This window comes from Podarcis bocagei, assembly GCF_964188305.1.
Source record: "Podarcis bocagei genome assembly, chromosome: 13".
Classification (NCBI taxonomy): Eukaryota; Metazoa; Chordata; class Lepidosauria; order Squamata; family Lacertidae; genus Podarcis; species Podarcis bocagei.
The window spans coordinates 16,945,704-16,963,922 of record NC_138138.1 but is presented as its reverse complement, the minus strand read 5'-3'; the positions used below and the strand labels follow the sequence as shown (position 1 = coordinate 16,963,922).

Here is an 18,219-nt window from a genome sequence, read left to right as displayed (position 1 = left end):
ACTTGTGCACATGGTGCTAAACCACGGTTTAATGTTGCATGTGAATGCAGCAATATCATAGGAATGGGTGAAATCTCCTGAGTCAGGGTTCTCTGATTACAAGGTATTAATGGACAAACAACAGGGAATGGTGATCTGCCAGGTCCTGTTTGTGACTACCCAAGTGACAGTGGGTCACCGCAGAGACAGAGAACAGAACCCGATGGATCTCAGTTTGACTCAGCAATGCAATTCTTACATTTCTCAGCACACACAAAAACCAAAAGAATCACACCCCTATGACACAAAGATTTCACACACATCACCTACTTCAATTTATCCCTGATCCTCCCACCCACCCACCCACCCACCCCAAAATCCCTCCAATGCATATATTCAATTGCCCCCCAGAGATTCTGTGCTAGTCAGCTGCACCACACAGATATTTGAGGATAAATCTGCTTGCAGTTGAATGGATCAGCTGCTTCCCACGGCGTTTGCCCTTCTCCAAGTTTCAGAGGCTGTTCACTTGCTTGTCAAGCATGCAGCACAGTCTGATGGCATCTGAGTCTGTTAGCATGTTAAATACAGTTCTAAACTGCTGTAGCATTTTAAAAGAAACAATGGGCTTAACTACACTCCAAAAATTCCTTTTCGCATGGAATCTTTTCCTACATTACACAAGCCCTAGCAAAGTACTTGCTAGAAAGTGAATACCACCATTCAGTGTGTTTTTTTCGGTGCGAGGGGGCGAGGGGGGGGACGCATACCCCTAAACATTTTGTGAATCTAAGTTTGGCCTCACTGAAGGGCAGTATTTCAAATGAATAGGAAAATGAGAGTACCCCTAAACATTTTCAGAAAATAAAAGAACTGCCACCATTCCAGAATTTTGGACCCTAATTTTTAAGCTAAAGCGAGGGCTCTTCTCAACTCCTTGCTGATCCTAATTTGGGAGCAGAGCTGGAATACTAAAAGAAGGGTTAAACATATTGAAGATTGATTTAAAATACAGTGGTACCTCAGGTTACATACGCTTCAGGTTACATACGCTTCAGGTTACACACTCCGCTAACCCAGAAATAGTGCTTCAGGTTAAGAACTTTGCTTGAGGATAAGAACAGAAATCGGGCTCCGGCGGCGCGGCAGCAGCAGCAGGAGGCCCCATTAGCTAAAGTGGTGCTTCAGGTTAAGAACATTTTCAGGTTAAGAACGGACCTCCGGAACGAATTAAGTACTTAACCCGAGGTACCACTGTACTGCAATAGGTTGGTTTCATTTTTGTCTTAATTTAATTTTTGTTGATTTTTGTTACTGCTTTAAATTACCAATTGTTTCATACATTGAAATTAAAAACAACAACAGTAATTATACCTTCACATACAGAAGCATTTATAACATACTGAAATGGTATAATATTGTTTGCGGCCCACTGGATATCTTTTCCCTCCAGGGAAGGGGGAGAAACAGATGCCCACAATTCCACTTGCCATCATGCCACAGAGAACCCTCTGGCAAGAAGAAGCCCCAGCGGCAGCCCCTCTTTGCACTGCAGTTTAGAAAAGAGAAGAAGCAACTCCAAACAGGCAGTGTCTTGTTCTGTGCAGAGATTTGCAAAAGATTAAGAAACAGCCAACAAAGGTCCATATAGTTAAAGCCATGGTTTTCCCAGTAGTGATGTATGGAAGTGAGAGCTGGACCATAAAGAAGGCTGATCGCCGAAGAACTGATGCTTTTGAATTATAGTGCTGGAGGAGACTCTTGAGAGTCCCATGGACTGCAAGAAGATCAAACGTATCCATTCTGAAGGAAATCAGCCCTGAGTGCTCACTAGAAGGATAGATCCTGAAGCTGAGGCTCCAATACTTTGGCCACCTCATGAGAAGAGAAGACTCCCTGGAAAAGACCCTGATGCTGGGAAAGATGGAGGGCACAAGGAGAAGGGGACGACAGAGGACGAGATGGTTGGACAGTGTTCTCGAGGCTACGAACATGAGCCTGACCAAACTGTGGGAGGCTGTGGAAGACAGGAGTGCCTGGCGTGGTCTGGTCCACGGGGTCACAAAGAGTCAGACACGAAGAGTCAGACACGACTAAACGACTAAACAACAACAACAACAAGAAAGAGTAGAAGAAGCACCTGCAGTTTCTAAACTTCGCTGCACCTCCATGCAAACTGGACAAGACTCTTCCTCATCCTCAAGTTCTTTGATAAGCGAAGGGGCAGAAGCGGTGGTTATTAAACAGGACAAGAAAAATCTGGAGAGACAGTGGGCTTGGGAGGAAGCTAGAGCTTCCTCAAACTCAGACCTTTCCAAACTGTGTGTCACGAGACGTTAGTGTGTCAGCTGCAGTGTGCAAGTGTGTTGTGCGAATGCTCCCCGCACTCCTCCTGGTACTGGAAAGGGGTTAGTTCAACCTCCAGCTTGCTAGTAAAATTGAATCACCGTGTCACGAAATGATGCATGTCTAAAAAGTGTGTCACCAATGTGAAATGTTTGGAAAACTCTGCTCTAACTTGTGCAGCAGCTGGTAGAAGGTTAGAAAAAAGCAAGAGTCTGGCTGGAGTGTACCAGGTTGGATAAACCAGTGTCAGGATGTGTCTCGCTACCTTCGAACTTAATTGGTATCAGGATACTGAATCAATGAAAAGCTGAGAGGAATTAAATGCAGCCCCAATGAATAATCTGCAAAAATGTCACTGGACAGTCAGTCATCTGTTTGGCAGCTTGTATGGGATGAGCATCAATGCCTGGTTCTAAAAGTGGACCAGGCTATAATTCGCTGTTGGTTTATGTAGCTGAGTTAAACTCCTTTACATCCAGACCCTTAATGCATATTTAACTTACTTAATGTATTTCACCTCATGTTTTATTTATCATCCTGGAAATTAGACGACTGCTACCAATGATGAAAAAGGAAAACAAAAAGTTCAAAGTTGGCGAACAGAACTAAATATTCATTTTTTTCTCCTAATGCTTTGGGCACTACACAATTCTCACTTTTGATCCTCTAAACATTGGGGGAAGCAGCAGTCAGGAAAATTGTTTTTGGGTATATAGATCTACTCCCAAACAAAAAGGAATAAGAAAGAAAAAGCAAGAGTAGCTCATCGTGTTAGAGCATGGTGCTGAAAACACTAAGGTTGCAGGTTCAAACCCTATACGGGACAGCTGCATATTGCAGGGGGTTGGACTAGATGACCCCTGGGGTCCCTCCGACTCTACAATTCTATGATTCTATTATCTTTCTTACCTGCTCTAAACTCTGGAACAAACAAGAGAAGCCCCTTCCTTTACCTTGAATGGCCACAAGGACAAACAGGCGCTTGACTAGTAAGCCCAACTGATATCTGGGGACCCCTGGAAAGAAGAGGTGTTGTTTTCTCTTCTAGAAGGGATGGGAACTTGTGTGCTGTTCTTGATAGGATTTTAATCTCATACTGTTGTACTGATCCCCATAGATAGCTTTGGCACCAAGGGCATTGCATTTTAGTTTATTTTTAAGGATATAGTCGCATTGGGGCGCTATATGCAAACAACCAGAACAGCAAGAGCAGCAGCAGCAGTAACGACAGCAGGTATCCCCAAACTCAGCCCTCCAGCTGTTTTGGGACTACAACTCTCATCATCCCTAGTTAACAGGACCAGTGGTCAGGGATGATGGGAACTGTAGTCCCAAAACATTTGGCGGGCCAAATTTGGGGATGCCTGAACAACAGCAACAAATATGTCGAAAAAGGAAAGATTCATGCATGTTGAAAAGGATTACAGACGTTGGCTACACACATACCATATGTTTAAAGCACATTCCCCCCCCCCCGCGTGCCCCCAAATCCTGGGAACCACAGTCTACCCTCTGCCGAGCTACAATTCCCAGCACCCTTAACAAACTACAGCTCCCAGGACTATTGGGGGCAGGGCGTGCTTTAAATGTAAGGCATGCTTTACGCCAGGCATGCTTTCAGGCTTCTGATGACTGAGATGAAGAGGGATCTCTTTTTGGCCATTTTTCCATGGATCCCTCCGAAGGAGAGTGAGAATGTTCATGAGGCCAGTTGCCCTGGAAGAGCACACATATCCCAAACACTGAGGCAACCAGTCGCACGGGTTCTGTTTTATGGTGCCAAGCTGCAGCTTAAAAAGTTGTTGTAGCACAGCGTTGCAAGACAGAGAGTACTGGCCTCCCTCCCTTGGCAGCAGGATCAGGCAGCACTACAACTTTGTTTGCCATCAGTGGTTTGGTGCTCTGATGCCTACGTGATTTCTGATTGGCTGGGATGACTCAAACAGGGATGATATGGAGGGGTGGGGTGTGTGTGACACTGATGCAATGGCTCAGTTAATGGGGGGGGGGGTTGAGAGGAAAGAACTGGGAGATTTGAGGGGAAGTTCAAGGGCAAACATTTGACATACCCCCAGATTTGGATTTCGAACTTTCTGATCGAACCAAATACAGTCTCGTGAGCAATGACTGTTTCACTATGAAAAGGTCCAAAGCTCAAAACACCCAAAATAAATAAAAAGAGAGGCCAGCTAGCTGCCTTGATTTCGGAAGCTGATTTAGAAATGGGAGTTTCTGCTCACCTTGGTTTTCATCAGAATTCTCTATCTTCCCCTCCCACCACGCCATACGTATATAAGAAACGCCAGCAAAGGTTGGGGGGCAGGAAGGGAGCAGATAACAATATTTTTTTGCCTAGGGCAGTAACATAGTCTGAACTAGCCTTGGCTTGCTATGAGGCTTTTTTTTAAAGAAGACATCGTCATTTATTCCTGCCGCCACCAGAGCATTTCCCAACACGCTTTCAGAGCTATCCTGTTGCCTGGAACAACAGTAGCCCACCTTGGAGGAAAAGGTAACTTTCACCAATGGCTTTTGTTTGACCATCTCCAATCCATAGCTCTGCTCACACAAAAAAACTGCCATAGTCCCATTTTTTGCACTCCCCCCCCCCGAAAAAACCCCCCTTTATCTAGCTGAACCTGTCAGCTGGCATTATCATCACGGATGTGCTCAACCATCACAGGCAAATGAGCCCCCCCAGCCTCCCTTGCAGCCCAGCTGTACCCTTTGCTGTTTGTGCCAAAACTCTCCCTCTGCCACAATGCAAAACGAAATTGCTTGCCACCGCTCCTCCCCCCGCACTAAAATAAGAGCAGGAAATCAGCAAATAATTTTCAAAATCATGTGCTGATAATTTCCTGCTCTTATTTTGGTGCAGAGGAGGAGGAGGAGAGTGAGCAGGGGGGAGAGGGCTAAGCAGAGCAAAGCCAATGCAAGAATTGCTTTCCTCCTCCGAAGTTAAGGAAAATGGAATTATTTGGCACGTTCAGATCTTTCCCTTAGTTCTGTTTCAGACTTTGGCTACCACAGAAGGGACACTATCCCCAAACAAGGAAAATTTAAAAAGGGAAAGGAATACAGGCAACTCTCAAATTATGGGGGAGCTAACCTTCCAAGGATCACACCTAAAAAAATTGTGCATGATCAAAAAACATGGAGTTCAATGGCGGATGGGATTGCCAAAGTCCCCAGCTTTCAATTTTTTTTCATTATTTAATTGCCAAGCACATATAACTGAATGTGCGCAAATTAAATACACGTAAGTTGTGACTTACCTGTCAGGGGTCAGCAAACTTTTTCAGCAGGGGGCCAGTCCACTGTCCCTCAGACCTTGTGGGGGGCCGGACTATATTTTGGGGGGGAAATGAACAAATTCCTATGCCCCACAAATAACCCAGAGATGCATTTTAAATAAAAGCACACATTCTACTCATGTAAAAACACACTGATTCCCGGACCGTCCGTGGGCCGGATTGAGAAGGCGATTGGGCCAGATCCAGCCCCCGGGCCTAAGTTTGCCTACCCATGGTATAGATAAGGATGCCAAACCAAGTGGGGAAATGGCATTTAGTCCTTGGAAGGACTAAGCTGAGTCAAGCAAGCTGCAATCCTAGCCACACTCTGGCAAAAGCACATAGAACTGGGGACACAGAGCTGCTGCCAACTCTCACCCCCCCCCCCAGTAACGTCTAGCCAAAGATGCATGTGCGACATGACACCGTCTCACTCAGAGCTCCCCTGACCCCTGCCAGCACCAGCCAATGAAGCTGAGCAAGGGCAGGGAAAGCTCTGAGCACAATATCACATCGCATTAGGCACTGTCTCTTAATAGATGTTACTGGGTGATGCAGGTCAGGGATGCAGCTTAGTGGAAGCGGCATGTCCCTATAATGACGTCTGGCTTGCATTGAAAGTAGGCATTACAGAAATCATGTGACTAACCAAGAGTGGCAGCCCCATGGCTCCTCCTCCTCTCTCACCCCCCACCCAGCATTTACTAAAAATGTGACATTCCCTGCTTTCACAAGTGACAGTCAATAAAGCGCTGAGGAGGCAAGGGAGCCTGCAATGCGATGGTGTCATATTTTGGTTTGCCACACTTTGTGGGGACTGAATTCAGAGGTCGTGAGGAGTTGCAGGGCTGCTGCTTTCAGTTGTGGCTGTATGATTTCCATAGCATCTCATTTAACCTAGGAGAGGTACGCAAGAGTTACCTAGAGATAACCCGCTTCTGAATAAATAACGGGTCTGATGAATTAAGCACCAGCTTTTTTTAAAAAAGCAGATGGTCAAATGCAAAATAAAGGCTGTTCAGGCCTTGCAAAGCATCGCTGCAATAGACGGCAGTGTAGACAAGCCCTAAGGAGAACGTCCTTCCTGCCCCCCAAATGTTACACTGCGGACGTGATCAGATGCAAACTGACAGGGCCCAAGGCAAGGCTGATTGGGGAGCTCAAGCTGAGGTGGCTGTGGATGTTTGTTGACTTTTTGGGGCCACGGATTGAGGAGGGCAGACTGAGGAGCAAAGGGGAGGGAAATGACAAAAATCATGAACGCAAGCTGAAATTCTGGCACCTTGCACCTCAGCAACACCTGTATCAACAAGTCACAGAAAGACCATTTATGAATTAAAGAACTATAATCCATAATCAGGCTGGATCAGAAATTGGACTGGCCCAATTTCATAGTGCGATTTGCAGGTGCCTAAACATCAGAAAGAGAGGGAATTTTTATATTATCTGAAAACTTTAATCCTCATGGATACTGCCCTAATGTAAACAAGTTCTATACAGCAAAGATCCCCTATAACTTTAATTAGAAACTTTCTCCTTGTGACTTCTGTTTTTGCTGTTTTCTAATCAGTGCAGACTAGTATTACTGATCAAGTGTCCTTTAATCGCCCTGTAAATAGCCAGTTCCTGTTCCCTGGGAGCAGAAAGATTTTTGTTATTGGGTTCCTTTTTTATATAAAAAATTGGCCTGATTTAGCAACAAAATAAAATAAATGGAAAACAACAAGGAAAACAGCAAAAGAAAATAAACGAAAAACAACAACTCAGTAATTAAAATCCATTCCCTGCAGAGAACATAAATTGACTAATTACGTGGCAAACAGTAATTAGTTTAGGTGGGCTGTGCTAAACAGGAAGCAATTAGAGGCAGCAGAAATTATTCCATCTAGAGAAGGAATCTTCTAATTAAAGACACAATAATCACGAAACAACTCTATTTCTAATCTGCACTGGCCAGGCTGGTGCTGCAACCAGGAAGGAAAACCTGGAACACAATGGGTTTCTAATTATGTTTAATGAATTCTCCCTAAAGTGTGAGGAAGATGGTAACTACAGACTAAAAGGCAAGCATGGAAGCATCCCCCAAAATAGAAGTAGCTTCAGGCACTATGTCTTCCTTTACAAAAAATGAGAGCCTTTCTTCCCATTCAGTCTAAATTTCTGCTGCCACATAATGTGGCAATAACCCATTCTATCAGCACTATGGTGTAGAGAAAGTAGCCTGAGAAGTATTGCTATAAAGAATAAGCTTTTCCCCTCAACCGCCCCTTCCACCAAATCCTGAGTTAGAAATGGGGGGAGAAAGCGAGCTATGCACAACCCACAAGTTCTGCAACTAGCCTCAGATACCCTGGGGGAAAAAAGAGCTCCTGTGATCCCTTTAGTAGCAGCCATATCAAAGTGCTTAAAGCAGAGATGCTGGTGAGCAAGTCTGGCTGTGCTGTGAATGGCTCTGCTGCCCCCTCCAGAATTCACCCGGATACTGGAAAACTGTGGGAAACTGCAAGGCATGCTTCCAACAATGCAGCTTCTCTACTGCAACTGATTCCCATGTTATGCTGCAGTCCAGGTACAGGTAGGTCAGGCATAGGCAACCTTCAGCCCTCCAGATTTTTTGGACTACAATTCCCATCATCCCTGACCACTGGTCCTGTTAGCTAGGGATCATGGGAGTTGTAGGCCAAAACATCTGGAGGGCCAAAGTGTGGGAATGTTCAGGGATGTAGGAGAGGATATATTGTCTGATTATATCCTTATCCAACTTGTGTTAACAAGTTCCCCAATTTCAGCAGAGTATTACATTCCCCTTTATTTTAAGTTTGCAATGGCAGCATTTGCTCAGGCTCGCTAAAGCCTCTATAATAACTATTCTGGTAACTTTTCCTTATTCCCTCATAAAATAAAAGAGACGACACAGTCTTTTATAAAAGTATAAAAAGAGTTTACTCACATTCTGTTCACAATCAGATCCCAGAAGGCAGACTTAAGCTTAATGAAGTAATATACATTTGGAATCTATCTCTTAAGAAGACAGTCCCTTTGTCCTCTCTTGGCTGGGAGCCAAGAGTGCATCTTTCACTCAGTAGATGTTGCTTCTTCAATGCATGTGGTGAAAGAGAGAGAGATGGCTGCCCTGCCCTTTGCTTTTGTCATTACCTGCACAGGTGAGGCCACACCTACCTCTAGTCACATGTAGAGGAAGTCTGTCCCAGCCCAGAAGGAAACAGGAAGTTTTACTCGCTGGCTGGACAAACATCCCTCTCCATGTGTAAACATGTTCACTCTAGGAATGTTGTATTTGACTGCTCTTGTGTTTCACATCCCACACAAAGGCTACCTATGCCTGAGGCAGATCATGCCAGAGGCTGCCAGTCCAGAGAGCTGAGATGGGGAACTGTTGTTGTTTGTTATTCTATACCACCCTTCAATCAATCAAACATCAAAATGACAAACATACATACCATAGTAACAAACAATACCCCCCCCCCCCCGTTTAAAAGGCCGTGGATTGTTTGATTAGCCAAAGGCCTAGGAGAAGAGGAATGTTTTGTCTGGTGCTTAAAGATATGACTCTCCCTTTGGAGAGCATCCCACAGGCAGGAAGCCACTGCAGAAAAGGCCCTGCTCTCGTGTTGCCACCTTCCAGACCTCTCACAGAGGAGGCATGAGGAAGGGCCTCGGATGATGATTGAAAGGTTCAAGTCAGTTCATATGAGGAGAAACGGTCCTTGAGGTATTGCAGTCCTGAGCAGTTTAAAGCTTTATAGGTCAAAACCAGCAATTTGAATTGGGCCCAGAAATTAATTAGCAGCCAGCGCACTCGGGCCAGGATTGGCATTATATGCGCAAACCGTATTGTCCCAGTGAGCAATCTGGGCACTGAATTCAGCACCAGTTGAAGTTTCCGAACTTTTCAGACAAAGGGTAGGTAGGTTCAACTAATTCTGGGCCGAAAGACTCTAAGTTCTGATTGGAATACCCTTACAAAATGCCCAGGGTTAAGAAAATGGGGTTCATTGAGCTCTATATTGGGGAAAAAGTAGATGTGCCAAAAGTGATGGGTTGACAAGTCAAAAGTGATGGGTTGGACATTAAATCTACTAAATCACTGGATGAAGAACAGGGAAGAAAGGAGGAAAAGGTGTTAAAATCTATCGTTTGGCACACTAATAAAATTCAGTTCTAGGAGCAATGAATTAGATTAAATGAATGAATGGTTAAGGAACACATGGAATGTTCACGGTGAGCTAAATAAATAGAGAGGCCATTTATTTATTAATATAAACAGTGCCAGCTCCAGGTTCTAGAGGGCTGTTGGGAAAGAGGCCCTCAATGGGACCACCTCTTTGAGTAAAAAGGTAAAGGGACCCCTGACCATTAGGTCCAGTCGTGACCGACTCTGGGGTTGCACGCTCATCTTGCTCTATAGGCCGAGGGAGCCGGCGTTTGTCCGCAGACAGCTTCCAGGTCATGTGGCCAGCATGACTAAGCCGCTTCTAGTGAACCAGAGCAGCACACGGAAACGCCGTTTACCTTCCCGCCGGAGCGGTACATATTTATCTACTTGCACTTTGACATGCTTTCGAACTGCTAGGTTGGCAAGAGCAGGGACCGAGCAATGGGAGCTCACCCCGCCACGGGGATTCGAACCGCTGACCTTCTGATCGGCAAGTCCTAGGCTCTGTGGTTTATCCCACAGCATCTAATGTCCCCATTGCCCATTCAGCTGCCCAGTGGAAGAGAGAGCAGGGGAAGTGAAGGATAATGCTCTGCCTCTCCATTCTTGCTACTTATTGCAGGTACAAAGAGGGCCAGTGAAGAGCACATAGGAAAAGCAGCGGAGCCTGGAGGCCGGGATGTGTGTGAACAGGAGTCGCCCTGCAGAGATGTGGGCCTCAGCAGGTACCCAGTGGTGCCTACCTCTGATGCTAGCCCTGTATGTAAAAGGAAGAATATAGTAAGGACTGTAACTGAATATGAATGATTTAAGATGTTTTGGGTTGAAATTCTGTAACGGGTGAACATAAATCTAAATATGGGGTTGTTGCTTTTTGAAATAGAAAGAAAGTGAGGATTATTTAAGGAAGGGGGAAAGATGGCAGGGAATATGCAAACATATGAAATTTAAGGAGTGCTCAGGTACAGCAGTGAATGAAATGGGACCGGCACCGAGTCGACTGCAACAGCAGTCCTATAAGCTCCAACTGGGATCTACTCAAAAGAAGCAACACTGAGCCACTTACTAAATTCCTCCCACCCCAAGCTGAAAGCAGCCTGGTGATACTCACTGCTTACAAGTTACCGAGGTGAATAAACAGCAAATCGTATTCATTCCCTCCAACTCACAGCAGAATGTATAGCATTTTTATGAGCTGCTTTTGACGCCCCTGCTGAAAAAGATGCCAGCCAAGCAAAAGCAAGCAAGCACGCTACCCCCAAGCTCAGCTTTGCCTTTTCTAAATTCATGCTCAGAGAAGTTGGCAAAGATGAGTAGCAATGCGGCTGGTGGCGACATTTTTAAACATCAGAAACCAAACAAGGGTGGGGATGCGGTAGTGATCGCACAACAGCATTTGGAGCATGTTTCTGGCCCCTGCTTTTTCCTCTTTCTCTTTATAATTTGATTTCTCCGTGAACTGGCTCCACGTTCCATTCAAAGGGGCACAATGCACAGTTCACTCCACGTGTCTACTCAGAAGTAAGTCCAATGGGATTTGCAGCAGCCTTAGGATGACTAGGACTAAAGTGAACCATAGATTGTATGCAACGGAGAGAAACCAAAACCCAGCACTCCATCATCACAAGCAATTCTTAAGACAGCTTTTGTGTTTCCCATGTGTGCAATTTAAATGTAAAACCTACACTGGTTAGAATATACATTTGATTTCAAAACAATCTTCTTTTGCTTTCTACGTGGCATTTCCTTAGGCTCACTGCAGATGCAAGGCTGCCTGACTTTCTAACTATGATTAGATCAGGAGCAGTCCACCGGCTAGCAAGCACTCTTCCCTTGCTCAGGAGCCTTCTATTCTTCTTGTTCATTTTCCCAGGCCAATCATAGTTAGCATTATTTATGAACCAATGTCATTTCTAGTCATGACTAGAAATAGCTTGCAAACTGAAGTCTGAGTTAAGCTATGTTTACCAAAAAATAAAAATAAAGATGAAGGCACAACAGTAACTATGGATTGCAACAAAAAGGAAAGGAAGGTGGAAATTTTCGTGGGAGAAGGATGTGGAAGCCACACAGTTAGATTAGGCAGTATTTGGTTTACAGAAGACATTAACATCATCTCTTAGCACACTCGTTCTATACTTATTTCTTTAAATTGGACAGTCATATATATCCCATATTCAGGGCAGTTGAATTGATTTTTTTAAAAAGTTGACAAGTCATCAGCCCTTTAACCAATTTATCTGTCACATTCAAATACAGTTTGCAATATTACCAATATTTCAAAACAGGTGCCCTCCTAAGATATCAAAGTTAATACAAAGTGTGAGATAATTTAAAATTTAATGAACAAAAATGACAAATGAGAAAGAAAGGCCATCATTTTAAAATTATGTTTCTCCTAATGATCCTTGAAAGCCAAAGTAGGCTCAAAAAGATTTGCCATTTTCATCACTGATTAATCTACTAATGACTTAACAAAAAGACAGGTTCCTGTCCCGAGCCGCAAACAATCTAAATTTTTGCATGAGGAAGTAAAAGAGGGACGGGAGGCAGACTGAGGTGAGTGCAAAGAGGGGAAATAATATAAATCCACTTTGGGGGTACTTCCAAATGGCCTGTTTATTGAGCATTAATCCTAATTTCTTAGGGTATTTAATTAACGTTCCAATATATTTGCGGGGAGGTTAGCTGACCGTCACGCTAAAATCAAGTGTTATCCCACACCAGGGCATTTTCTCTTTGCTTTTCTTACTATGAAAAGTCTGACCTGTGGGGAAAGCAAGTTTGTTTCACAAGACCTCCCAAATCAGCTATAATTTTGCAACCCGAATTTGCAGGTATGTTACTGGAACTTACCCCAAATTAGCAGAAGGGTCCTCAGTTTCAGGCAGAGGATGAGAACATAATGGGTTAAGCCAGTGGAAAAGGTGACTTTTGAGATGGGAAATGAAAAGGAAATGGTACCACATTGGTATTCTGGGAGGGTGTTCCAGGAATAAGGGTAGTGCCGGCCCATCCATGAGGCAAGGCGAAGCGACCACCTCAGGCGGCAGGGTCCACCCAGGGCAGGAGATCCTGATGTCGATCTTTCTTTCCCTGCTCCCTTGTTCCTGATATAGATCTTCCCTGACCCCTTTTTCCTTGGCAGGGAGAGACGCCTTTTTGAGGCCTACCCCAGGCTGGTCCTGCCTAATGCGCACCAAGACAATGAGAGATATTTGGGCAGCAGAGGGTGATAACTACTGTCATATGGGTCGAGGGAGACACCTGTTATCATACAGATTGCCCCTCACAGGGGTTGCCCCTCACAGGGGTTGCCCTTAAGGAAATACTGCGGTTGTGGCAGTGTTTTCAATGACAATCACAGTTCAGACTCTATCACACTTCCCGGAGTATGCGTGTATAGACCGGGGGTGGTGGTGGTGTGTGCCTTAGGTAAAGGTAAAAAGGTAAAGGACCCCTGGATGGTTAAGTCCAGTCAAACGCAACTATGGGGTTGCAGCGCTCATCTCACTTTCAGGCCGAGGGAGCCGGCGTTTGTCCACAGACAGCTTTCCGCATCATGTGGCCAGCATGGCTAAACCGCTTCTGGCGCACGGAAGACCGTGATGAGTGCCAGAGCACACGGAAACGCCATTTACCTTCCCACCACAGTGGTACCTATTTATCTACTTGCACTGGCCTGCTTTCAAACTGATAGGTTGGCAGGAGCTGGGAAAGAGCAACGGGAGCTCACTCCGTCACGGGGAATCGAACCGCTGACCTTCCCATCGGCAAGCCCGAGAGGCTCAGTGGTTAAGACCACAGCGCCACCTGCGTCCCAAGGGGGGTGCCTTACCTTGGCGTGGCAGCACTTTGCCTTTGTTGAGCTGCTTGAGGCGCTTCTGGTGAGACTTGCCATTGTAGTGGATCTGGGCCTGTACTGCTGAATTGAGCTGGATATTGCACACCTCACAGAGTGTGAACGACGGGTGCTTCTTTTCCCTTTTTGTGCGCTGCTCTGGTGCGCACCCTATACCAGAGCTCTCTGTGAGGGTCCCAAAGATGCTGCTCCTCCCTGGGGAGTGGGGTGGGCTCAGGGGCCGCTTCATCCCTGCGGGGACGGGAAGGAGAAAAAGAATTAAAATAGGTACTGGAATCTGCCTGATGAGACACACTCAGTGGATTTGGGGAGCAAAAGTCACCACAACAGCTTCAGTCTTCCCCATCCATCTGCGCTGGTGATCTAGCTACAAAACCAACAAGCAGTACATAGAAACATCCTCTAGATGGAGTTAACTGCCTTTGCTTTTGCCTACAATACAGCTTAATTCAGCTGAAATCACTGCTAGGCAGAACTGCAAGCATTACAGCATCTTTATTTCACTGGTCTCGACTTTAGCGCTCCCTCTTTGCTACATGGTGGAACTTCGAGGCAGCCTTTACAGGTCTATTTCTCTCTGGAGGGGAAAACACTGGAGACATCAGGCCATCTAACTTTGCAACGACCCGTTCCTTGGCAACTCCAAATGTTGTCTAAAGCACGAATTTACACAGTGTCATTCCAGGGTTAAGTGAGTTTGAAACAGACTCGCTTTGGGTTCCTGGATGTGTTCAAAGGGCAATTCAGAGGTTTTAGCAATGCACGAGGAAAGAGAAAGTTACTCCTCTTTCATTCCACAGTATGTGACAATACAAAACAATTGCAAGGCGAGATTATCTCCAGAAGGGAGTTCACGCTTGCCTAGAGGAATAGCAAATCAGCAAAGGAATGCGGCTGAAACACCCTGAAACGCACAGGAAGTTTCATGTTGAGAGCCAGTGAAGCATAATGGTAACAAACAGGACCAGAGCACCGGTTCTAATCCCACCACTGCCCCTCCCATTTGAAACACGAAGACAGAAGTTGCCCACCTTACAAGAGTGCTCTAAGAAGTACTACAATTATGCAAACAGCCTTAAAAAGCCTTTAAATGTACCATATAAACGCTAAGTATTCTTTGTATTGTGCCTTCAATGGATCATGACTGAACATAGAAGGCAGGAATGATCATAGGACTCGCCCATTTTATTCTTGTTGTTAAACAGTTTTCATATTTTTATCTTTTCTTTCATATTTATTTGGTGGTATTTCATACTTTACATTGTAAAATATTCTGTAAGTTCCCTTTGAGACATAGAAAGTGAGGAACAAATATAAGATTTAAGTGGTTTCCAAACTACCCCCCCACCTGAAAACCGCTAAGGCTATTTGCAGACCGTGTAACTATTTTTCAGCCTGTTGTAGCAATTCTAATGTTCTGTGCTAGATGCTGTATGAGCTTTAATCACATTTTTATTGCTTCATTTATTTCTTATATATTGTATTCATTGTATTAAAATTTGCATCCCATAAGACAATAAAATACAATAAATAAAAGAAGAAATAAAAATACAATCAACAGTTATTGCGATGGATGTGCCATCTCCTGTCTTCAAACACAAATCCACATGTAGGCCATGGACCAGCTGAATGAAGCTTGAGGGCCACTGGTGGCCCACAAACCAGTTTGGGAACCCCTGTAATAAACAATAAATATTTAAAAATAATACTGATCTTTCCGCTGATTCCTCTTCAAACTAAAGTCTGTCCCATACATTATACGGCAGGAAGCCCAGGACTAACACTGAACAAATTAACAACTGGGTGGAACCGGATGATTTTGCTTAGTGGAATTTTGTTGGAAAGCAGAATTCAATAGTGCCACTCTGCCACACAGCATCTGGTTACTGAAACCAGTTTGGAATTAGAGGGTGGGATGCTGGCTACATGACCCGGAAAGCTGTCTGTGGACAAACGCCGGCTACCTCAGCCTGAAAGTAAGATGAACGCCGCAACCTCATCGTCGCCTTTGACTGGACTTAACTGTCCAGGGGTCCTTTACCTTTTTGCAGCTCAGGGAGACTCAACTTTTTTTTGAAGATCTCCCAAAAAAAGCTTAACAACATTTTGCCCCTCCCCCCAACAAAAATCCTGTACCTCCCATGCCCATTACTGAAGATCTGCCTACACACCATACAGAGGGGTCAGCAAACTTTTTCAGCAGGGGGCCGGTCCACTGTCCCTCCTACCTTGTGGGGGGCCAGACTATATTTTGGGGGGAAAATATGAATGGATTCCTATGCCCCACAAATAACTCAGAGATGCATTTTAAATAAAAGCACACCTTCTACTCATGTAAAAACATCAGGCAGGCCCCACAAATAACCCAGAGATGCATTTTAAATAAAAGCACACATTCTACTCATGTAAAAACACACTGATTCCTGGACCATCCGCAGGCTGGATTTAGAAGGCGATTGGGCCTTAAGTTTGCCTACCCATGATTTAAAGCAATGCCCTCCCATCAAAGAATCCTAGGCACAGAGTTGCAATTGCCAGCACACCTAAACCACAGTTCCCAGGATTCTTTGAGAGAGACGTCTTTTAAATGTTATTTACGCGTATTGCTGGGATCACGGAGTGCAGACTCCCACAAATACGACAACTCCAGCTGAACCTCACACCCTGGGAGCATGCAGACTGCCCCAAAATAGGAATGCTGATCCACGACCTTCTCACAGAATGTCCTATAACATCCGCACCATGGGGTGCCACAAGCTGAGAGCAGGTGCGCAGCAGAACATCATGTGGGATGCTGACAGCCTGGAACATGTGCAGAGGAGGACAACCAAGATGATGAAGGGCCTGGAAACCAAGCCTTATGAGGAACAGTTGAGGGAGTTGGGAATGTTTAGCCTGGATAAGAGGAGACTGAGAGGAGATATGATAGCCACCTTCAAATATCTTAAGGGCTGTCACATGGAAGAGGAAGCAAGCTTGTGTTCTCCTGCTCCGCAGGGTAGGATCCGAACCACTGGCTTCAATTACAAGAAAGGGGATTCTGACTAAACATCAGGAAGAACTTTCTGGCTGTAAGAGCTGTTTGACAGTGGAAGGTAGTGGACTCTCCTTCATTGAAGGTTTTTAAGCAGAGGTTGGATGGCCTTCTGTTATACATGCATTGCATGGGTTTGGCCTAGATGACCCTCAGGTCACTTCCAACTCTACAATTCTACAATTATATGAAGTGTTGGAAATGTAAAGAGAATAAGGTTCTTTTTATCATATGTGGTAGTCTTGTAGTAAGGTTAAAGCTTACTGGGAAATGATATATAATGAACTGAAAAATATGTTTAAAATAATGTTTGTAAAAAAACCTAGAAGCCTTCCTTTTGGGAATTATAGGGGCAGAACTACCCCAACTGTATAGAAATTTATTCACTACAGCGGCAAGAATGTTACTTGCCCAAAAATGGAAAGAAGAAGTCCCAGCGAAAGAAGAATGGATACAAAAACTTATGGAATATGAAATGGCAAAACTTACTGGAAGAATAAGGAATCAAAGAATAAGAAATCAAGATAACAAACTTTTTATAAAATAATGGAAATGGCTTATTGAATATTTACAAACCAATTGTAAACAGATAAGAGCATTGGCAGGATTATTGCAATAACCTGCAGTTTTATAAGAGTATATATTTAAAGTAGATGAATAAATGAGTAAATTAAGTTAATTCGGAATATGCAGAAAATATAAAAAATAATAATTAAGGAACAGCAGAAAGAGGGGGTAGGAAGTCGAGTTTCAAAATGTTAAAATGATTGTATAATTATTGAAATGTATAAAACTGAATCATTAATAATAATACAATTATATGAAGAGGATGCGGCAGTGATGTTTCTGAGATCTCTGAGATGAGATGGCGCAGGAGTTTAAAGCAAGCAAATAGCATGATCGATGTCTATGAGACTTTATGACACTAGTGAAATTTGTGGGGAAAGTAATATAGGAATAGATTCAGCACTGGTTAAAACTGCGCTGGGCAGGTTAAATCTGTATACGGGCTCCAAGACTCAAGGTACACCAGCAAGCTCTTGCACCCTGCCAAAGTCTCACACGACCTCTGACCCAGATGTGCTATGGTGTGCTACTGAGTTTCCGGTGGCTATATTTCATGAACTGCTTTCCCACAGGTGACCAGGTTATTTTTAATATTGGCAGAAATTAAAATTGGAAAGTTATCTGGACAAAATACTTTCAAAAGGCCACTGCTCTCTAAAAAAAGGATACAGGGCCACTCAAATTAGCTTGGCCCACCATCACAGCTCCAGTTACAGAGTTTTAAATAACCATTAAATATTGTGGATGTGCTCATCTCATTCACTTAATCTCTCCGGTGCCCCTTTGTCCCTCCTGGAATATTAGGCACTGCAATTCAGCAATCTGCCATTCTCCCCAAACAGATGAACAGAATTAATAACGAGAACTCTAGGTGTGATAATTACCATGGTATTAGTCATTCACTGGAGCTACATTGCCTTGTATGTGCCTAGCATAATACTCTGAAGGAAAACCAGGCGCT

The 18,219-nt window shown here is 44.3% G+C and overlaps 1 protein-coding gene and 2 long non-coding RNA genes across 9 annotated transcripts in view; 2 read left to right on the top strand and 1 right to left on the bottom strand.

The window, feature by feature from the left end:
- Positions 1-18,219, top strand: part of LOC308571476 — a 379,389-nt gene that overhangs the window by 278,205 nt on the left and 82,965 nt on the right. The window lies entirely within an intron of this gene.
- Positions 1-18,219, bottom strand: part of ZNF385C (zinc finger protein 385C) — a 168,442-nt gene that overhangs the window by 94,114 nt on the left and 56,109 nt on the right. For 6 of the 7 annotated variants that reach the window (XM_081166472.1, XM_081166474.1, XM_081166473.1 and 3 more), the window contains one exon: positions 13,634-13,888. In XM_081166472.1, the coding sequence (XP_081022598.1) occupies positions 13,634-13,886 (253 nt within the window). In that variant the 5' untranslated portion in view covers positions 13,887-13,888. Of the gene's footprint in view, positions 1-13,633; positions 13,889-14,171; positions 14,833-18,219 lie in introns of those variants that run through there. The other variant, XM_081166475.1, reaches the window with a different exon arrangement.
- On the top strand, positions 4,643-17,244 carry LOC308571405. Its single transcript, XR_014001392.1, has 3 exons — positions 4,643-4,837; positions 10,418-10,575; positions 17,042-17,244. It is a non-coding gene; the product is annotated as an uncharacterized lncRNA (long non-coding RNA).